Source organism: Danio rerio, chromosome 20 (genome assembly GCF_052040795.2).
Source record: "Danio rerio strain M-AB ecotype USA chromosome 20, GRCz13ab, whole genome shotgun sequence".
Classification (NCBI taxonomy): Eukaryota; Metazoa; Chordata; class Actinopteri; order Cypriniformes; family Danionidae; genus Danio; species Danio rerio.
In genome coordinates this window covers 9,627,222-9,647,784 of record NC_141040.1, presented here as the reverse complement: position 1 = coordinate 9,647,784, position 20,563 = coordinate 9,627,222, and the positions used below count along the sequence as shown (strand labels likewise).

The 20,563-nt window shown below is 32.2% G+C and overlaps 1 protein-coding gene across 5 annotated transcripts in view; it reads right to left on the bottom strand.

The window, feature by feature from the left end:
- The window catches only part of rad51b (RAD51 paralog B), an 88,292-nt gene extending 69,436 nt beyond the window's left edge, over positions 1–18,856 (bottom strand). For 2 of the 5 annotated variants that reach the window (XR_015517543.1, XM_087296562.1), the window contains exons 1-6: positions 18,595–18,856; positions 18,394–18,507; positions 17,889–17,993; positions 14,873–15,009; positions 14,673–14,792; positions 9,681–9,864 (exon numbers count right to left, since the gene is read on the bottom strand). Coding sequence is in view for 4 of the 5 variants with exons in the window: in XM_087296562.1 (XP_087152688.1) it covers positions 9,681–9,864; positions 14,673–14,792; positions 14,873–15,009; positions 17,889–17,993; positions 18,394–18,507; positions 18,595–18,678 (744 nt within the window). In the remaining variant the exon portion in view is untranslated. 5 annotated transcript variants of the gene reach the window in all.
- Between the last annotated feature and the right edge of the window lie 1,707 nt (positions 18,857–20,563).

Genomic DNA, 20,563 nt, shown 5'->3' with positions numbered 1-20,563 from the left:
GAGTTGAGATCCTTGTGTAAATTCCAGCGTGGAGACTTGATGTCTGTATTGGCCAGTACAACGTGATGTCTTTGAGTTTAGCATTAATTCACGAAAAAGACTTGGTTCGAGGACTTGGATCAGCACACTCTTTTGTGGATAAGGTGCAACTTCATTAATATGCATGATAGCTTTGAAGACTGTTTTTACCTGTAACAGTGTTCAGACGGCAGAGAGACGCCACGTTGTGTTGCCAACCATAATTAAAACAAGTGGAAGAAGAATTGTTTAGAGACATAGGTCATTGCATTTATAAATGTGCCGCAATGACGGTTTTGTTTTCATTTCCCCGCTATGAGAGCGCAGCTGGACTCGCATGTATGAATTACAGTGGTCTATAAACACGCGACACAAATGTTTGTAAGGAACATTTTTTTACCCAAGAGTTTTTCACATCTGGAAAAGGTGAAATCCGGATTTGCCGCTCATCTTCTATTCAAAAAAGATTCAGTTCCAGTTGGTGTTGAGTAGTTTGTAGCAGTTAGATAATGTTACTATTATTATTTTCTGATTTATTTGTTTGTTTGTTTGTTTTTTGCATTGTGTATTATTTGGCATGTTAAAATCAGTATGCTGACATGTTGTAATATTGCTTCCGACCTTCGAGGTTGATTTGCGCCTTTATAAAAAGAGCAACTTGCCATAGAATAAGAATGAGTGTTTGGTAGAGTGTACACCGCATGTATCACTTACACTACCGGCCTTCACATTCAGTCCAATGTTGAGAAATGTTAGAGTAAATCGCTCAACTGTAAGTATGTGAGACTTTATTTGATGTGTTGTAAGCAGTTACGTATGTCGATTTAGTTTGTTTGTTTTAGAAAGGACTGTTTATTTTTTGCTATCCTTATGCATCTGTTTTCTGATTTTACAGGGAGTTTAGCAATACTAAGTTTATCCAACTTCCCGGGGAGCAACTTCATTTCACGCAACAGAGGGCAGCGGGACGTCTTTCCTATATACAACGATTTCCTAAGAAGTCACATTACCACGAAAAGAATCATTGCATCGCTCTCAAGTGCTCTTAACGATAAGTGGTCACTGACTTTATTCAGAAAGACTATTTAGATTCCGACTTCACAATGCATTGTTTTTTGTTTAGTTTTTTGTGATGGCTGTTTTTTTGTTGTTGTTGATAAAACAACATTTGGGTAAAATAAAAAGAGTTTCAATTGCTATAATTTGTTTCAAGAGTGTTTATTCAGTGAGCCAAATTTCTGTAGAATCCCTTCAGAGTGATACCAATTTAAGGAGAGGAGGTGTTGCAAGTTCACTGAAAAAAGTGTTGCATGCAGAACTGTTGAAAACAATTTATTTGTGTTGAATTTAAACAAACAAATTAAGTTTATTAATGTTCAACTTAATTTGTTTGTTTAAATTCAACACAGATAAATTGTTTACAACCACCTTACGTAAAAAAATTGAGTAAATCCAAGGAGTTATCTCTGAATAATTTTTTTCAGTGTTCCTTGCATCCAATATCTCGTTTGTCACAGGGGGCATGAATGAAATGTTCCTGAATGAAAGTGAAAGTGCCAAACTGCAGTTAAAGTCGTCAAATTAAGGGTGCTTTCACACCTGTGAATCGATTCAGTTGTTCCGAAACAGAGATTACAATTGTTACATTGTTGCTCTTTGCTCTTGGAGCGGTTCGCTTTCACACAGCAATGTTTCTAATCGGACCAAAAGAGCTAAAACAAGTCACGTGCGAGTAAACTCTCCTTACATTGGTCAGAGTGTCAGGGTTTATTTTGCAGCGTCCCGCTAAGCTGTCAGGAGAGGTGGTGGTTTGGTGGTGATTGACAGGGTGCGCGCGCGACGTGTCTGAGGAGAGACGCGGTGGGGAGGGGTGAGAAGGGTGCGCGACGATGCCTATTTGAGGACCTGGAGGGAGACGCGAGATTACCGGGAGATCATCACTCGTTTGCGGGCATCCGGAGACTCGCGAAACTTCCCGCCATACTCATAATTCTCTCTTCATATAGCCGTAAGCCTATTACATATCCATAAAACACAGTGATACAACCGCGCTCGGATCGGATCGCTTTCTCACTACAATCGAACCGCTCCATTGTTCGTTTCAATCGAGCTGAGACCACCTCATTCAAGCGATCTCGGAGCGATTACTTTGGTGTGGAACAGAGTGCGATTGCCCTGTTCACATATGCCAAACGAACCGCGCTAACTGGGCAAACGAGACACGTTCCAAAACAAAAGTGTAGGTGTGAAAGCACCCTAAGAATGAATGATGCAATGAATGATGAATGAGGCGTTAATCAAATTATGTGCTATAATATGTAAAAAGGGATCATGAATAGTACATACGAGAAGCGACTCATGTTAACACCTTAATCATATTGTCTCATTCAGATTAAGGCTAATAATTTAATTACTGACGTCCATGTAAACAGTCAGTGTCTTTCTCCCCTGCGTCTGTGTTTGGTTGCCGCAGTGAAAACCAGCGCATGCATGTACTCAAACTCCCCTTTTCATGCAAACCCTTCCCTCTTTCACCACTCGACACTTCCGCTTAAACAAAGCTGGACTCACCCACTTTCCTGAATTTTTAAGTGGTGTGAAAACACCCTGCTGTCTGAGACAAGGGGGTTTTGATGGCCTTTTAAAGCCTTAAAAATAAAATCACATCTTGTCTGGTTCTCATTCTTGTGAGGGCTCTTGTCACAAAAGGAAACATCTCAGATAATGATTTATTTCAGACACAATTTGAACTTGAGGGGTGTTAGGCATTAGGAGTAAAAACATGTTAGGAGTAAAAACCAAGCAATATCACTGAGAAGCTGTCAAATCACAGAACGACTCTCTTCAATTTCATGATTGCACAGGCCTAGTTTTCACGGCTGTGAAACTGTTGATCCCACTTAACTACATGAATATAAATCTTAATTAAAATACAGCTATATCTCATTCTCAGTACTTAATCGTGCACTCATTTGAGTAAAGACTGCTACATAAGTAGGTCGATGTTCTGATCGAATGCTTTTCTTGGCCTGAAGAGAAGCATTGTCTCACACGACTCAAAAACACACAAATAAAAACAGTCCGCCAGAACCCCAAACACGCCAGCATTCATTTATATGCATAAAGCTTGAGAGAACAAACTTAATTGTCTCATTACGGTTTGGCTGGAGGTGCTAAAGTATTCGGTTTTATTTTGGAAATGAAAAGTCTTGACCTATTTTACGGTTATAAGCTTTTATGTGTGTGAGGAGGGCTGTAAGATGGTAATCTACCTCCAGGAGTTATCAGCCATGTGGCTTCGTGTTGAGGCCTATTTCTGCTGCTGTGGAAAGCTGTATTAATGCTCACTTGTGGCCACTGGCAGCGTCAAGCACAGACATTTACAGCGCTGATTTAAAACACAAAAGCTGTCTTTAAAACGAGCATCGCCGGAGGGGAGAATCGCTGCAGATCAGATGAGTTTGGGGTTTGCAGACTCTGAGAAGAATTCACTGGTTCTTTTTAAATGAGGGAAGGCGCAGAGCTTTGTTGAAGCGCGATCACATTTAGAGTTGACTCCAATGTCAACAAAGCACAAATAAAGCCAATGAAAAGATATATCTAACTCAGTTTGCCTTAAGTAACTTTTAACTGCTGTTTTATGCAAGCCATATTTGTTCGTATATGTGCAGAAAGGGTCAAAACCTGAATTTCTGGCATCCAGTTGCTGTCACGCATGAAAAGTGTACACATACAAAATTGTGTTAAAACAGTATTTGCATTCACAATGTTTGTTTTTAACAATATTATAATTGTGTTCAATTGTGTGTTCAAGACATCCACCTAACTTATATTTTCTAAACAGAATTCAAATTAAATTTGAAAAACTATTAAATGCATAAAAAATGGCATTAAATTTAATTAGTGAAAAGTATTAATAACATTAAAATTAATTAACTATTATAATTGTTTAACTAACTAGAAATATGCATTATGTTTTTCCCCATAATCGAGCAGCCCTAATATATATATATATATATATATATATATATATATATATATATATATATATATATATATATATATGTATATATTTATACACAAGACAAAATTATCAAATGAACAAATTTCTTAGCAATTATCATGTTACTCAATAATATAAATAATAATAAAAATCATGATGATGATGAATGCATTGGTAAAATGAATATCATTTATGACAATTATTTGAAAATATTTTATTGTGCTAAATTATTCATTGCTTTAAAATCCCTACTGTATTTAATACATATATCCAACAAATAATATTTTATGCAATTTTTTTGTTGTTGGCTTTGTCATTTTTTTATTATTATTGAGAAACATATATGCTAAGAAATTTTAATTTGATCATTAAATTCATGTAAATTTGTTATTTGTTTATAATTATATTATTATTATTATTATTATTATTATTATTACTACTACTAGGGCTCAACAATATATTGTTTGAGTATCGATATCACAGTGTGTACCGTAATAGTCACATCGCAGGATTAAATTGTTCAAGATATCAACCTAATTGTTTTTTTTTAATATAGAATTCATTTTAAATTTTAAAAACTATTAAATACATAAAATATTTCATTAAATTTAATTTGTGAAAAATATTACTAATATTAATTAACATTTAAATATATAATTAGCAAGAAATGTGCAGTAAATATTATAATTATTAAATACAAATACATATTGTTAGTTTGTTTGTTTGTATACTTTATTGTCCCTCAAGGACAAACTTTCTGAGGATTCGCACATCACTTCAGCAAGTTCTGACACAATAACAATTAAAATAAGCAATTTAAATTAAATAAACAAATTTCTTAGCATTTATTAAGTTTCTCAATATTATAATAATATTGATAAATAATTAAATAATATTTATTATTATTATTATTGTTGTATTGTTATTATTATTATTATTATTATTATTATTAGGGCAGAACAATATATTGTTTCAGTATCTATATTGCAATTTTGTGTTCCGTAATAGTCACATCACAGGTTTAGTTTATTTACTAAAGATTAAAAGATAAAGATATTATAAAATATTATTTTTATATTATTGTATACATGTATTTAAACAATGATGACCATGTTATTTTATGTTTGATTGTTCAATTTCTAATTTCTAATATGAATACTGTTCGACTCCCCAGAAAACCTTAAAGCACTGTTTATTTAACTTGATCAGCCCAGCGGATCCAAACTAATGAAATCTTTGCAAATAAAACTATTCAAGTCATCTGATGAAAAAATATATTTATATCACAATATTTACAGTATAGTGGCAAAACAAAATATCGCAATGTCCGATTTTTCCAATATCATGTAGCTCTAACTATTGCTACTACTGCTGCTATTATATTGTTATTATGCCTAAAATATAATTTGTTTGAAATATGTGTTAAATAAAACTAATAATGTGGCACTATGGAAGCAATTAACATGACAAATTTAACACATTTTTATAAATTGTTCTTTAGAATTATCATAAAATTTGACAAAATATGTCTAAAAGCTAAATACCCACCAAATAATTTTAGTGATCTCAGACTTTCAGCTCCCTACTGTGTGCATTCATTAAAAAAGTCTGATTCAGAATCAGCCATCAGCTGTTATAGCCCACTCTTCATTAGAAGAAAGCAGGAAAAAAAATACCGTCCAATCCAACCTTTTCCAGATAAACCTGCTCCCGGTGATGAAGGTGAGTAAAAGCGTCACACGAGAACCTTTGAGGATCTTACAGTAGAGCGGAAATTCCCGAGATCAGATAGCAGGCCAAATGAGCAGGCTTTCTGTGAATGAGGCTCAGAGGGATCATTCAACTAAAAACGAGCATTTACTCACCATTTACTGACACTCAAGTGGATGAGTGTCGTTGTTCACAATTAAACACAATTAAAAGTGACTTCCAAGGTAAGAAAAAAAAAGTTAAGTTTTTTGCCGGGCAAAAATTAATCACAACTAATTGCATCCAAAACAAAACTTTGTTTTGACATAATATATGTGGTTTCCCCCACAGTCCAAAGACTCTACAAAGTGAATTGGGTGAGCTAAATTGTCCGTAGTGTATGCGTGTGATGTGTAATGAGTGTGTGTGGGTGTTTCCCAGTGATGGGTTGCAGCAGGAAGGGCATACACCTAGATTAATAAAGGGACTAAGCCGTAAATAAATAGAATAAATATATTTATATTAAATATATTTATATATATATATATATATATATATATATATATATATATATATATATATATATATATTTATATATATATATTATATATATATATATATATATATATATATATATATATATATATATATATATATATATATATATATATATATATGTTAATCTATTCTCAAAGTTGGGTTGTGAGCTGGGTCTAATCTACGCATGCTATTATGACTTTCACCTTAATATTTTATCGCAGACGTATACCCGACCAGCGAGCTGTGCCCTTCTGAATCAAATCAAGCCCTTCTGTAGTTCGGCAGTTTCACTTTAACTCATGAACATTTCATTCATGTCACTGTGACAAACTGAGGTATTAGACGCAAATAAGCGAAAAAAAACAAAATAAGAGTAAGGACTGGTGTTATGTAATTTAATAATGCACAACAAACGGAAAGAAAAGAACTTTTGCATTTCGCCATGTGTGTGTGTACGTGCGTGTGTGCGTCTGTTTGTGTGGTGCCTTATTGACAGCTACATGTGTGGATCTTGTTGGAAAATATGCTGAAAAGTCAAACTTGACAGTAACAGTTTGATTGCTTTGTTTACTTCAGTAATATCACTAATATATGCATACGTCACGTCTTAATTCCATTTCTGTTTAGATCAGTTATGACTTCGGTCAGATTAAGGTTATCAAAAATAGCTGTGTCGAGTTTATGTAGGCCTTCAGTTCAAAATTCATGTTTAACTGAATAAACAGTTTGTAAAGTACATCTTATTTAACAACATTTACATTCATCACCAATTATCATAGTAGAACAGTTTCCCAAGCAGTTTGTGATGCATTTTGGAAACAGGAGATGAGCCCCTGGTCTTATGCGCCACCTGGCTTGAGAAACAAATTATCAAAAACTTAATTATTTTGGTAGCACGCATATTCTGAATACTTCGGCAGAATTCAAATGAGCCATTTTAATCTAGATTAAAAAAAAATGTATCTATGCCCACCTATAACATATATACCTAGGAAGTTGGCGTTTCTGTGTGGAGTTTGCATGTTCTCCCTGCATTCGCGTGGGTTTTCTCCAGGTGCTCCGGTTTCCCCCACAGTCTAAAGACATGCGGTACAGGTGAATTGGGTAGGCTAAATTGTCCGAAGTGTATGAGTGTGTGTGTGGATGTTTCCCAGAGATGTGTTGTGGCTGGAAGGGCATCCGCTGTGTAAAAACTTGCTAGATAAGTTGGCGGTTCATTATGCTGTGGCGACCCCTGATTAATAAAGGGACTGAGCCGACAAGAAAATGAAATGAATGAATATATACACAGTTGAAGGTAGATCCCCCCTGTTTATTTTCCCCGTTTTCATTTTAACAGAGAGCAGATTTTTTCAACACATTTCTAAACATAAAACTTTTAATAACTCATTTCTAATAACTGTTTTATATTATCTTTGCCATGTTAAATGTCATTTGGGAATTATTTAAAAAATGAAAAAAAAAATAATAATAATTTAAAGGGGGGCTAATAATTCTGGCTTCAGCTCTGTGTATGTATGTATGTGTATATATATATATATATATATATATATATATATATATATATATATATATATATATATATATATATATATATATATATATACACACACATACAGTAAGTATGTTATTTCCAATAAGATAACATACTAAATTATTTAAAGATGTTGTCCTCTAAATGCAGTCCTCTCTCTCTCTCTCTCTCTCTCATATATATATATATATATATATATATATATATATATATAGTTGAAGTCAGAGTTATTAGACCCGTTTATTTTTTCGCTGTTTTCTGTTTGAGCAGATTTTTTTAACACATTTCTAAACATTAGTTTTAGTGAGTCATCTATAATAACTGATTTATTTTATCTTTGCCATGATGACAGTAAATAATATTTTACTAGATATTTTTCAAGACACTTCTATAATGCCTAAAGTGACATTTAAAGGCTTAACTAGGTTAATTAGGTTAACTAGGCAGGTTAGGGTAATTAGGCAAGTTATTGTACAATGATGGTGTGTTTTGTAGACTATCAGAAAAAAAATTGCCTAAAAGGGATAATAATTTTGTCCTTAAAATGATGATTAAAAAATTTCAAAACTGCTTTTATTCTAGTCAAAATCAAACAAATAAGACTTTCTCCAGAAGAAAAAAATATTACCAGAGATACTGTGAAAATTGACTTGCTATGTTAAACATCATTTGGAAAATATTTTTAAAAAAGAGAAGAAAAAAAAGCAAAGGGGGGTTAATAATTCTGACTTCAACTGTAAATACAAAATACACATTTATTATGACAAAACCTTTATTGTAGATCTGATTAATCATAATTAACCTTTGCCCAGCACAACAGTTAACCAAAATTCTACATTCTGCCAACAGGTTTGGAACAAGTGCAGGGTGAGTAAATGTTGACAGAATATCATTTGATTTATTTTTGGGTGAACTATCCCTTTAAGCGTGCGTTTTCAAAAATAAATGTATCTGGCTTCTCTTACGCCCTCTGGTGTTTGAAAAATAGAGGTAAAAAAGTATTTTTAGTACTTAAAATACTATGTACAGTAAGTATGTTATTTCCAATAAGGTAACATACTAAACTATTCAAAGATGTTGTCCTCTAAATGCAGCCATTAATAGATATTTTCATATACCATTTCCATTAAATGCACTTTTTACAGTTGAAGATGTTCAGTAAATAATATAATTTCCTTTATCTTTTTGGGTTTATTTTAAAATAACAATGAAAATATGAAAAAAAAAAAAAAAAAATATATATATATATATATATATATATATATATATATATATATATATATATATATATATATATATATATATATATATAAAGATTTTATTTAATTTAGAGCAATTTTACTTAAATTTTCAAAAGGTATACATAAAATAAAAACAAAACAAAAAAATACATTATAATTTTTTAATTGTTTAATTGTTAAAAAAAATTGTTTAAAAAGATTAAAAAAAAACTCAAAAGGAACCCTCATATATTTAAATTTTTTTGCAGCGCTGGTCTTAAAATATAAATTCAGATCACAAATTAAGATGCCAATTAAAAAATATAATAAGAATATAAAATATAAAATGCAAAATGTACGCAGTTGCCCTAATCTGACTTTACTTTTTTCAAATAAATGTTCATTTTATGTCTTGTTTACATTTATTCAATTGACAGACACTTTTATTCAAAGTGACTTACAAGTGAGAGCACTAGAAGCCAGTCAAACCAACAGAAAAGCAAACAATGCGTTGTTATTAACTCTTTTGCATGTTTTAAACTCTATTGTTTCCCTTGAACTTGAATGTGACTGAAAAAAGCAGCACTTACATGCACAAAAGTAAATGGGTAGCGCCACCTTGTGGAATGTACTACAAGTGTATAATCTGTGCTACATCCATGTGCTAGTCTCTCACCGGAATGCAGAACTCCTGAGAGAGGTACTTCAGTACAGCTGCTTCCTGGCCGAGGAAGTTACTTCTGTGTGTCAGATTTCCGGGAAGTGACGTGTCAAACTCCTTTCGCACAACAGAGGCCACAGAATCCAAGATAACCAGCCCCGCTCGACAAGCAATGATGTCCTCCTCCAGACGCTCAAGCCTGTGTGACATCCGAGCAGCATTAATGTTTTCATGAGCTTAAACGACACAGCCTGACCTACTGTACTATTTCAGATTATCATAATCTCAGACTCAATTTATGCAATAATTGTTTTGCAAATACTGTGCAATGTTATATTTAAAGTTTTTACTCATTGCATTAGTTTACATTCATGCTTTGGGCAGACAGTTTTGATCGCAATTACTTCAATTGCAATTTTTGAATATATATATATATATATATATATATCTGTATATATATATCTGTATATCTGTATATATATATATATATATATATATATATATATATATATATATATATATATATTTTTTTTTTTTTTTTTTTTTTTTTAGTATTGCATTTTATTCTATAAAGTTCTGATTGTGTTTGTATTTTTTTTTTTTTTTTTTTACAAAATGATAGATGGTGAGAATAAAAGTTTAGATTTTTATATATTTGTTGGGTGTTTTCCACTAAATGTTTTCTTTCTTTCTCGATGTTGAATTACTGGTATGGTATTGGAAGTATGTTATTGCGAAACGGATATAAACCCGGCAGAAAAAATTATTAACTAGTGTATTAAAAAAAAACTAAAATAAATGTTTAGAATAAATATTAGAAGTAGGTTATGGAACAGAATAAACAATATGCTTGTCCAAAGAAAATGAGAATTTACAAGTCGTCTCTCTCATTTTAGCTAAATGTCATTGCATTTAATTAATACACAATATCATCGCAATAATAAAATAAAAATACAATACAACAAAAAGTTTTGGGTTAGTATGATAATATAATACTTTTTCAGCTAGAATTAGGGGTGTAACAGATCACAACCCACAGTTTGGAACGCACGTGACTAGGCAAGGGCCAATAAAAGATTCTGACAGTAATATAACCTTGGATAAAAATATTACAGTTCAACAGTATTGTGATTAGGGCTTCACGATTCAGGCAAAAATGTGAATCTTTTTTTTTTTTTCTTAAAATCAGGATCACGACTCTCTTACGATTCTGTAAATGTAAAATAAAGGTTAAAATGATTAGCCTATTATTATTGTTAATTCTCAAACATTTGGTAAACAACAACAATAACAGGCCTATGTGTAGCTCTACTGTTGCTTAAAATGCTAAATTTTGTATTATGGTGGATATGAACAGATTTTCCAGATGTCCTGTTTGTTAATTCACAGTAAAAATGATGACATCAGAATACAACTATACATAATTATATACATATTATGAATTATTATGTTTGAGACATGTGCTTGTCATCTGTCATTGTCATTATATTTCCATTATACATAGGCTAGGGTTGTTATAATGACACAGTAAACATTCATTTTCATGCACAACTCTTCGTGTTCGCTAAGAAAGAAAAAACATATTGAATGCATGTCATAATCATAACTCTAAAATGCCATATGATCAATTAAAGGATGTGCGCACAGGTTTCACTTTCACTTCCTAGTGCATCTCATGACTGCTGTCGCTGTGAGAAAAAAAACACATATGCAAATCCAACCTCCCGCAAGGCCCTCAAACGATCGCTCTGTGCAACAAACTGAACTTTATTTACAACTTCACTACCTGTTATTTACAGCATATGCAGGTTGTGTTCACTAAAGTAAGCGTCATTTGCATGCACGCGCGCGTTCTCGGCAGCATTATTACATGAAGACAGAAATTACATTTTGGGTGAATTATACTTTATAAATACAGTATGTGACACTTTTAATGCCATTTGAAGGTGTCAATGTTGCTGTGAAGACTTCTGCGGCCGCCTTTTCTTCTTTCCTGACCTTGAAAATATAATTGGCTGAATCATTGAAAAATCTGAATTAGGATCGCGTGTAGGGTGGAATCGAGATTGTGATCTTTTTTTGATTAATCGTGCAGCACTAACTGTGATCACTGCTCTAAAATATGTTCTTTTTAAATGTCTGGGTAAAAAAAGCAATTACTTTTTCCCCTTTGAACACAAAATGTTTTTTTGAGAAACGTTTAAAATATTTTGTAACAGTAAACATGTCAGACTAAATAATTCAAATGAATTATGGACTTGCGCTGTCTTTATTAGATTCCAAAACACGGATTTCTTTACACTTTAAAGGTTCAGGACACCCCGGAGAACTTTTGTTTTTTATATTAACAGATGTGTGTGTGTTGAGCATCAGTTAAGACAATGTTAGCACCTGTCAACTTTAATTGTGGGGAAAACTGGATAATTTTGTGCTTTTGTCAGCTAATTTCAGCTTCCGGGTTTAAAATGATTTTTGGGGCGGGATCAAAATCGGCGACGTAGCGCAGAACTGCAAGTGCAATGATGACGTGTCAGTTTCTCATTATTATTCATAGCGGAGTTTTCTTATCCTATGAGAAGAGCCGGCTGCTTAATTATTCATGAGACCTGCCAGACCTGCCAGTATCAAGCCCGAGCTGAGAGACACGGAAACCACGGCACAGTATTTAGCCGTTCATGAAGGCTCATATGCATTTGTTTCCATCATCCACGGGGTTTGTTGCATGTTTTCCCCCGCGATCTTGTTAGGGCCGATCATACAGCAAAGCTGTGTGCGTGCTGCTAGCATTTTTGTCGGGAGAGCAGCACGAGAATTAGAGAATGGCGGACACTGTCTTTTATCAGGAGTTCGTTCACATTCAGACACATCGCCGTGCTGCTGTGTTTGCCTAAATCTTCTAGATTACCAGCAGGGTTAATGGTTAAAATAGACAGGTCAGGAGACCTGCGGCACTGAGTCTGCTAGATACGGGGATTGAGGGGAAAAGTCCTCATTTATAGTGTTTAACGTTACATGAACAAACTTATCTTTATAATGATATAAATTATGGTTATGTGTATATGAAATTACGAATAACAAATGTAGCAGGGCATTAAATCACTGTTCATTTCTTTGCATTTTAACTTTGTAAACTATAAACTCATGCGCCTCTTCACGGTTTGTGTCTCATTTTGTAAGCTAACTGACAACAACAGTTTTTCGCTCAAGTTCTCCCCTGCTGGCTACGCCCACTTCTGCCCAATGCTCACTGAGCTCCACGCCCATTAATCATGCATCTTTTGAAAAAATTCTGAAGTAGACTTTAACCGAAAGTGGGGGGTGTCATGGCCCTTTAAAATGGCATCTGCTGGAGATACTGTTGTCCTAAAAAAATTAGTAAAAATTTTGAAAAAAAATTTTGGCGGTTTTACAACCTTGACTTTTCCAAACCGCAGTATACCTTGAAAATCCCATGCCTATACATGGTCCACGAATTAATCACTTTTTTTTTTACTTGCAGGTTAATTCAACATTTAGAACAATTGCAGAGAGATCGCCTCCCGCATCATTCAAATCACATGTATGAAAGCATTTTGTCTTCCTTGTAAAATATAAAGATGACGGGAAAAGTTGTTGTGGGACCTAAATGCTTTCTTAGTCTGCATTAATGCATTTAGTGTAAAGCTGCACAATTAACCATTAACAGATCGTGATCTCAATTCAAACCCACGCAACATGAATGATAAATAATAATGACTTGGAAATGTTTATTAAACCTTCAGAGCGCTGCAATTAAATATGCGTTTGATCAAGAGAGATTCAGTTTTTACACTTTTTCAGTTTGTTACGAACGATTAAAATACAGAAGTGCTGGGAGAACAGTTTATAGTTCAGTAATAAACACTGAGGTTTATGGTAAAGATTAAAATCAGAGTTTAATGAAACTTAACGCTGGTGAATGTTGTAGTAATTACATTGTTTAACCAATGGTGGAGACAAATAATCATAATTATGGCACTAAATAGGTTTTATAAAGAAACCTATTAAGAAGCATTAAGTTTTATGTGTGAATTGTTAAATCATTAATTAAAAATACATATGATATGTTGTACAATTTCTAGATTTAGCATTATCAGCAACAGTAGCAAAAATCATTTTTTATATTGAATATTTTCCTTTTTTCCTGCTGTTTCTTTCTTGATTTTTATTTATATTACAGGTTCTAAGTTCTGTTTTTCTAAGTATGGCTTTTATTTTTGTATAAATGGAAAGCAAATGACATTTGTCTCCTCCCATTTTTGCTGATCCGAAAAATGGTCTGATCGGTGACTCAAAAACAGAGCAGGGATTCGAACCGTGAGATTTGTAATCCGTTATACCACTTGCTAGAATGCATTAGTATTACTGTTATTATTACTATTATTTTATTATTATTGACAACAAAAGACATTTATAATCACTGAGAACACCAAAGTCATTATTGATTGTTAGGCATTCACAAATAATTATTTGATGATAATAATAATAATAATAATAATAATAATAATAATAATAACAAAAAATAAACTACAATGTAAAGTTTTAGATTATTAAGATAAAAAAAACTAACTTGAATGCATTATTATTATTATTATTATTATTATTATTTTATTTTTTTCTGTAAAATACATTTACAATCAAATATAAATCACAAAACCATTTTTGATTTTTAGACATTCCAAAATATTATAATTATTTCTGAAACATGATGTCAAAGAAAAAATAGCTTTAAACAATTATTGCAATCTTTCATATTACTTTTTTTTTTACTGTAAAATAAATCTTTATAAACTGAGTCTTGGAGTGCATACAAATAATTATAAACTTGACAGCCTAAAACATGTATAGTCATTTGAATAATTAGTTGAGAAACCTCTTTTTAATCCAGACCAACAAGCTTAGATGAATGAAATACAAATATGAACATTCCCTGAAATAACAGTAAACTGAACTGCATAATGTATACAGGTGTTCAAGAAACATTCCAACCTCTTCAGGACATCCTGACAGGTGAGTTCTCTGAAGAGATGAACACGAGCTGCCATTTCCAGCAGACGCCCCTTTACCGAGAAGAACTCTGGGAATCTGGACTGGGCCATTTCTACCAGTCTTGGAGAAGAAGATGGTTTGTTAAAGAGGAAACAAAAGACGTGCTGATGAGAAAGACACAGAGTTGATATTCTGAACACCTTTCAGCAGAGAAGGCCGACTCCGTGTCAATATAGACCACTCCACTGTCCAGACCGCCCAGACTCTTGGGTAGAGTAGCCAAAACACTGAGCATCATGCACAACTGAGTCTTTCCACAGCCTGACGGACCCGTCACCTGACAAACACAAGAGACGGCTCACGCTAAACTCATCATTTCATCATTTACTTTTCTTGTTTCAAACCATTACGAGTTTCTTTCCTGTGTTGAACACAAAAGAAGATGTTTTGAAAAATGCTGAAAACCTGTAACCATTGACTTTCATATATTTGTTTTTCCTACTCTGAATGTCAATGGTTGCAGGGTTTTTATCTTTCACCAAAACATCTCCTTTAGTGATTTAACTGACTAAAAAAAAAACTCCCTAAGGTTTGAAACCACATGAGGGTGAGTAAATAATGTGTACATTTTCAATTTTGGGTAAAGTATACCTTTATTCACTTCCACATTGTTACAAACAAGCATAAAAAATGTACAGCCAACCAAATCTATAACATTTACTATTCTTTTTTTCGTCCATGGATATCTCTGTGATGATGCATTGCAATGGTCAAAATTATGTGTGAGCCGTTACTGTTCTGTAGAACAAAACAAGAACTAATGACTAGGACATAAAGCTTGTAAAAACATGTGTGCAATGCAATTCCCCAGCATATAAATAGATAAACAACTGGAATATTTATGAGTGCATGTGATATACAAGTGCCTTTTTAATAGGTACTATTAAAATATGTCTATTGAATAAGTACTTGTATCTAACAAACAATTAGTATCTAAGGAATAAATGCCAATTAACTTATGAGGGTATAATACAGGTTATGTTTAGGGTTTGTAGCACGTATGCATTATTCATTGTAATTACTATAGTAATGTGTATTCATATAGCGCATTTATTGTGAATGGCCATACACCCAAAAGGCCACAGGCCTAAGGCGCCAGTGAGCTCACCAAAAATAAAAAAATTATTTCGGCCAAATAGTTGCAAACAATTTAAATGGTCTGAATTTTAACAAAATTAAAATGAACTTTTGCAGCACGGGATGGGCATTGTTCATTGATGTACATTTAAATCATTCATGTTTTAAAAAGAGCAAAAGAGATCGCATGCTGTTTTGTCTAAGCACTCAGCCTCAGAGACGAGCAGAGCACACACATCTAAAGTCATCTTAATGTGAGTGTTTTAATGGTCAAATAGGTGTCAAAATGCGCTGTTTAGTGATTATTCATATTAACCCTCATTTGTGTAATGAACAAACAAGTTAAGAATCAAAAGACAAGTGAAAGACAAACCATAAATCAGAACAGCACAGCTTTTGAAGTGACAGCGCGCAATATTCCTGCTGCCGATCATGAATCAAACAACAAATGGAGAAAATCGCTCACTGCTTTTGATTGAAGGACTTTTATAGCTAAAGATTTTTCTTACATTAAAGATGCTTAAACCACAGTTTGTTTCATATTTTTATTCTATTGTATTTATTTCCCTTTTCTTATTTACAGGGAGGAAAATAACTCTATACAGTTGAAGTCAGAATTATTAGCCCTCCTGAATTATTAGTGACCCTTTTCCCCCAGTTTCTGTTTATTGGAAAGAAGATTTTTTTCCTAACACTTTTCTAAACATAACAGATTTAATAACTCATTTCTAATAATTGATTTATTTCATTTTTGCCATGATGGCAGCACATAAAATTTTACTAGATATCTTTCAAGATTATTCAGATTAAAGTGCGATTTAAAGGCTTAATTAGGGTAATAAGGCAAGTCAGTGTATAACAGTAGTTTCTTCTGCAGACAAACAAAAATATATAGCTAATAGACAGGGGCTAATAATTTTGACCTTAAATTAAGTTTAAAAATATTTAAACCTGCTTTTATTCTAGCCAAAATAAAACAAATAAGCCTTTCTTCAGTAGAAAAAAATATTATAGGAAATACTGTGAAAAAGTCCTTGCTCTGTTAAAACAACATTTGGGAAATATTTATTTAAAAAAAGTAATAATTCAAAGGAGGGCTAATAATTTTGACTTCAACTGTAATGTTTTTAATAATAGTGGTTACAATTATGGCCAAATTAACCGTAATTATGTTTATTTTCTCCATAATCAAGTAGTCCTAATATATATATATATATATATATATATATATATATATATATATATATATATATAGAGCGTAAACGCAAGACTCTTATCGCACGATAAAAAAAAAACTTTTTTTTTTTCCATTTCATCACAATTATAATTTTTTTTTTTAATTCAGAAGTATTTGAAGAAAGGTTATGCTGAATAAAAAGTGTATGTTTACATTTATGCTTTTGACACATTATTTAAATTATTTAGCTAAGAAATAGCTATTAAATTATTTTTTTTGTGGGACAAGTAAAAATCTGGAAATATGAACTAGTATTCAAAAAAGCACTAGAATGTAGCTAATTATTAGTTGACTACCTAATGAATATTTCTTTATTTAATAGCTATAGGATGCAGTGTGGAATGTAGTTAAAAATACTGAAAAATGTACAGTAAGTAATTACTTTTCGTCTTTAGTTCATTAAATTACAGTTACTTAAAGTATACTTGCCAAAAATACAGTGCATTAATGAATGAAGCAGTCCTGTATAAATATTTAATTTTGCTCTACAAATATTTTTGCAGAATAACTCAATTTTTCAACTGAAAAAAGTTCAAATTTGCCAGACAATTATACATGCTTAAAAAACAATGAACTAAGCAGGAATTCTAGCCCCATTGAGCTATAAATAAAAAAATGTCAAAGGTATTTACTTGATATCGGTATATTGAGTAATTAGGTTACATTTCAGACAAGTAATTTAAATGCAGTTTTATTGATGTAATTAGTACTTAATTACTCATTCGCAGTAAAGTACCCAACACTGCTAGGATCTAATTAATAAGAACAAGAATAGTTTGACAGCAGCTTTTTATGTTTGATTGAACTAACTTTCCATGTAAGCAAATGCAGCATTAGACTACCTCAGTAAGAGCACCCCGCGGCAGTCCTCCATGCAGTAATCTGTCCAGAGCAGGAAGCGATGTTGAGAAACACAGCTCTTCCTTCCTCTTCCACAAATCCAAGGCCTGTCATCAAAAAGAGAATCAACTACTGATGAAAGACTGAACATGATGTAAAATGAACACGACTTAAAGGTATGGTTCATTGAAATTAAAAATTCTGTTATCATTTACTGTCCCTTGACTTGTTCCAAACCTGTTTGGGTTTCTTTCTTCTGTTGAACACAAGAGAAGATATTTCGAAAAAAGCTGAAAACCTGTAACCATCGACTTCCATCCACAGCATTGGTTTTTGCTAGTAAATAAGTCATTGGTTACAGGTTTACAGCTTTCTTCAAAATATCTTATTTTGCATTCAAAAGAAAAGAAAGAAACTCATAAATGTTTATAAGCAATTGAGGGAGAGTAAATAGTGAGTACATTTTCTTTTTTGGGGTACTACACTTTTAATGCGGAAATAACTTACAGTGATGACAGCCGGAGCACAGGCTTTACTGACCAGACGCTGGAGATTCAGAGCCGCTGGGTAACTAAGTCCAGCCAGACGCGAAAGCTCCACCTGGGTGACCGACAGGACATCCTACAGGTCACACACACACATACACACATTAAAAGAAGTCTACTCTCGTTATGAAGAAACATTCAAGAGGTGGTCAGACTGTTTTACCTGGCAGGTTTCCAGCTGATGCCGCTTGAGTCTCTCGCACAGATCAGCTGAGACTCCGGATCTCCGCAACTTCTTACTACTCATTAAAGCGATTAAAAAGCGCTATACTATTGTATTTTAACTATAAAACATGACACCCTTTAGTAACGGCTGTACACATTATGTAGACAGCTTTAATGTGAAGTTTTTCAATGGAAACCTGTTACAGGGTAAGTTATGAAAGTGTGAAGCGCGCCCGGAAACTGACGAGAAAATGTAGTGCATATTGGTTGTGGGTAATGTAGTTTATGAGTGTGACGACTGTTTAAAGTGCATTTAAACTTTTTTATATATGAATATGGGTAATTTTCAACTATTTTTAAATTATTTATATTTATAAATTAATTATTTATAAATAATTTTTTTGATCATATGTCTATATATATATATATATATATATATATATATATATATATATATATATATATATATATATATATATATATATATATATATATATACCTTGAAAACACCCCCCTGTGTGACAAGGTGTTTTCACCTTGTCACACAGCCAGAGTGTTAAACTTCAGCAATGAAAATAACATTTTAAAATATTATTTATCTGGTAACTATCAATGTATCTAAATTGAGCGCTAGTGAAATAAATTAGATATTTTATAGGTATTAGTGTGAGACTATTATAATAATGTGTTTATCATTACTATTCATTAATTATTTAATTAACTGTTTCTTAGGGGCAGAGTGTAACCTTTCAATCAAATTTACAAGACACTCCAACAAAACCAAACATTAAAATGAACTTATGAACAAAAAAAAAAAACTGTAAATTTGGGCAGCATTAAAATAGTAAAATTGTGTAATAAAACACCATAATTATTTTCTCACTGGTGTTTAGGGTTATGTTAGGTTATTTTGTTTACCATTATAGCATAAATAAACTAATTTAGCGCTTGACACAAATTAAATGATAACTGAAATTCTCTCTCACACACATCGTCACCTTAGAATCATAAGGTTCTATCTGCGTTCTGAATGATTTTGAGATATTAAGCTTCAAAGTTTTTTGCAATCCATATAGCAAACAGTGTGTGTGTGTGCAACAGTCCTCTTTCATACATTAACATAACAGAGACCCTAAAGGTCCTCTAAGTGTAAATTATCAAAGTTCTCTTACATTTGCAAATTGGAGTAAAAAACCCACGGTAAATGCAGATAGAACCTTCTCATTCTGAAAAGTCATTTTCCGCTTGGAATTATGAGGTTCTATCTGCCAGATAATTCATTGAAGCATTACTTATCAAGAAATACAATCAAAAAATATTTAGGTTGGTTTTGTAACAATATCTTGATGCTTGAGAAAGTTTACTTTTTGCTTTCTATAACATTTTTTTTCATGTTTTAGGATGAATATTTTTTCTTGTTAAAATAAACATGCAAGGCTGAGCTAAATATTTTTTTTCAGTGCAGATGTTAATTTTATCTAATTAATATGTTAATATTTATTAAATTTTATGTTTTATATGAACCATTAAATTATATTTTTTTTTATTATATGCCCTATGAATTAAATGAAGTATTTTCCCTTCAAGGCTTAATTTTAAATTCAAAGACTTTAAAAGAAACAGACGATGACCAAATAAGTTTAATAAACACTGAAAAGTGTTTCACTGACTATATGTAAACAAATAAATATATTTCACATTTAATATATCAATTTTTAATATTCATTTAATATTAATATTTATGCATTTTAAAACAGAAATAAAAAGAAGGGTTTATATTTCAATTAGCACGTGAGTGGTATATTATTACATCAGAATTATTTTAGCAAACTGCACATTTTCACTTGGTCAATTTTAAAGAAAAATGACAACAACAACAAAAATTGATTGTGACACATAGAATTATTTCTTATTTATCCGTTAATTAATGTGTTCTATGTCTTTTATGCCTAAGGCTCATCATCAGG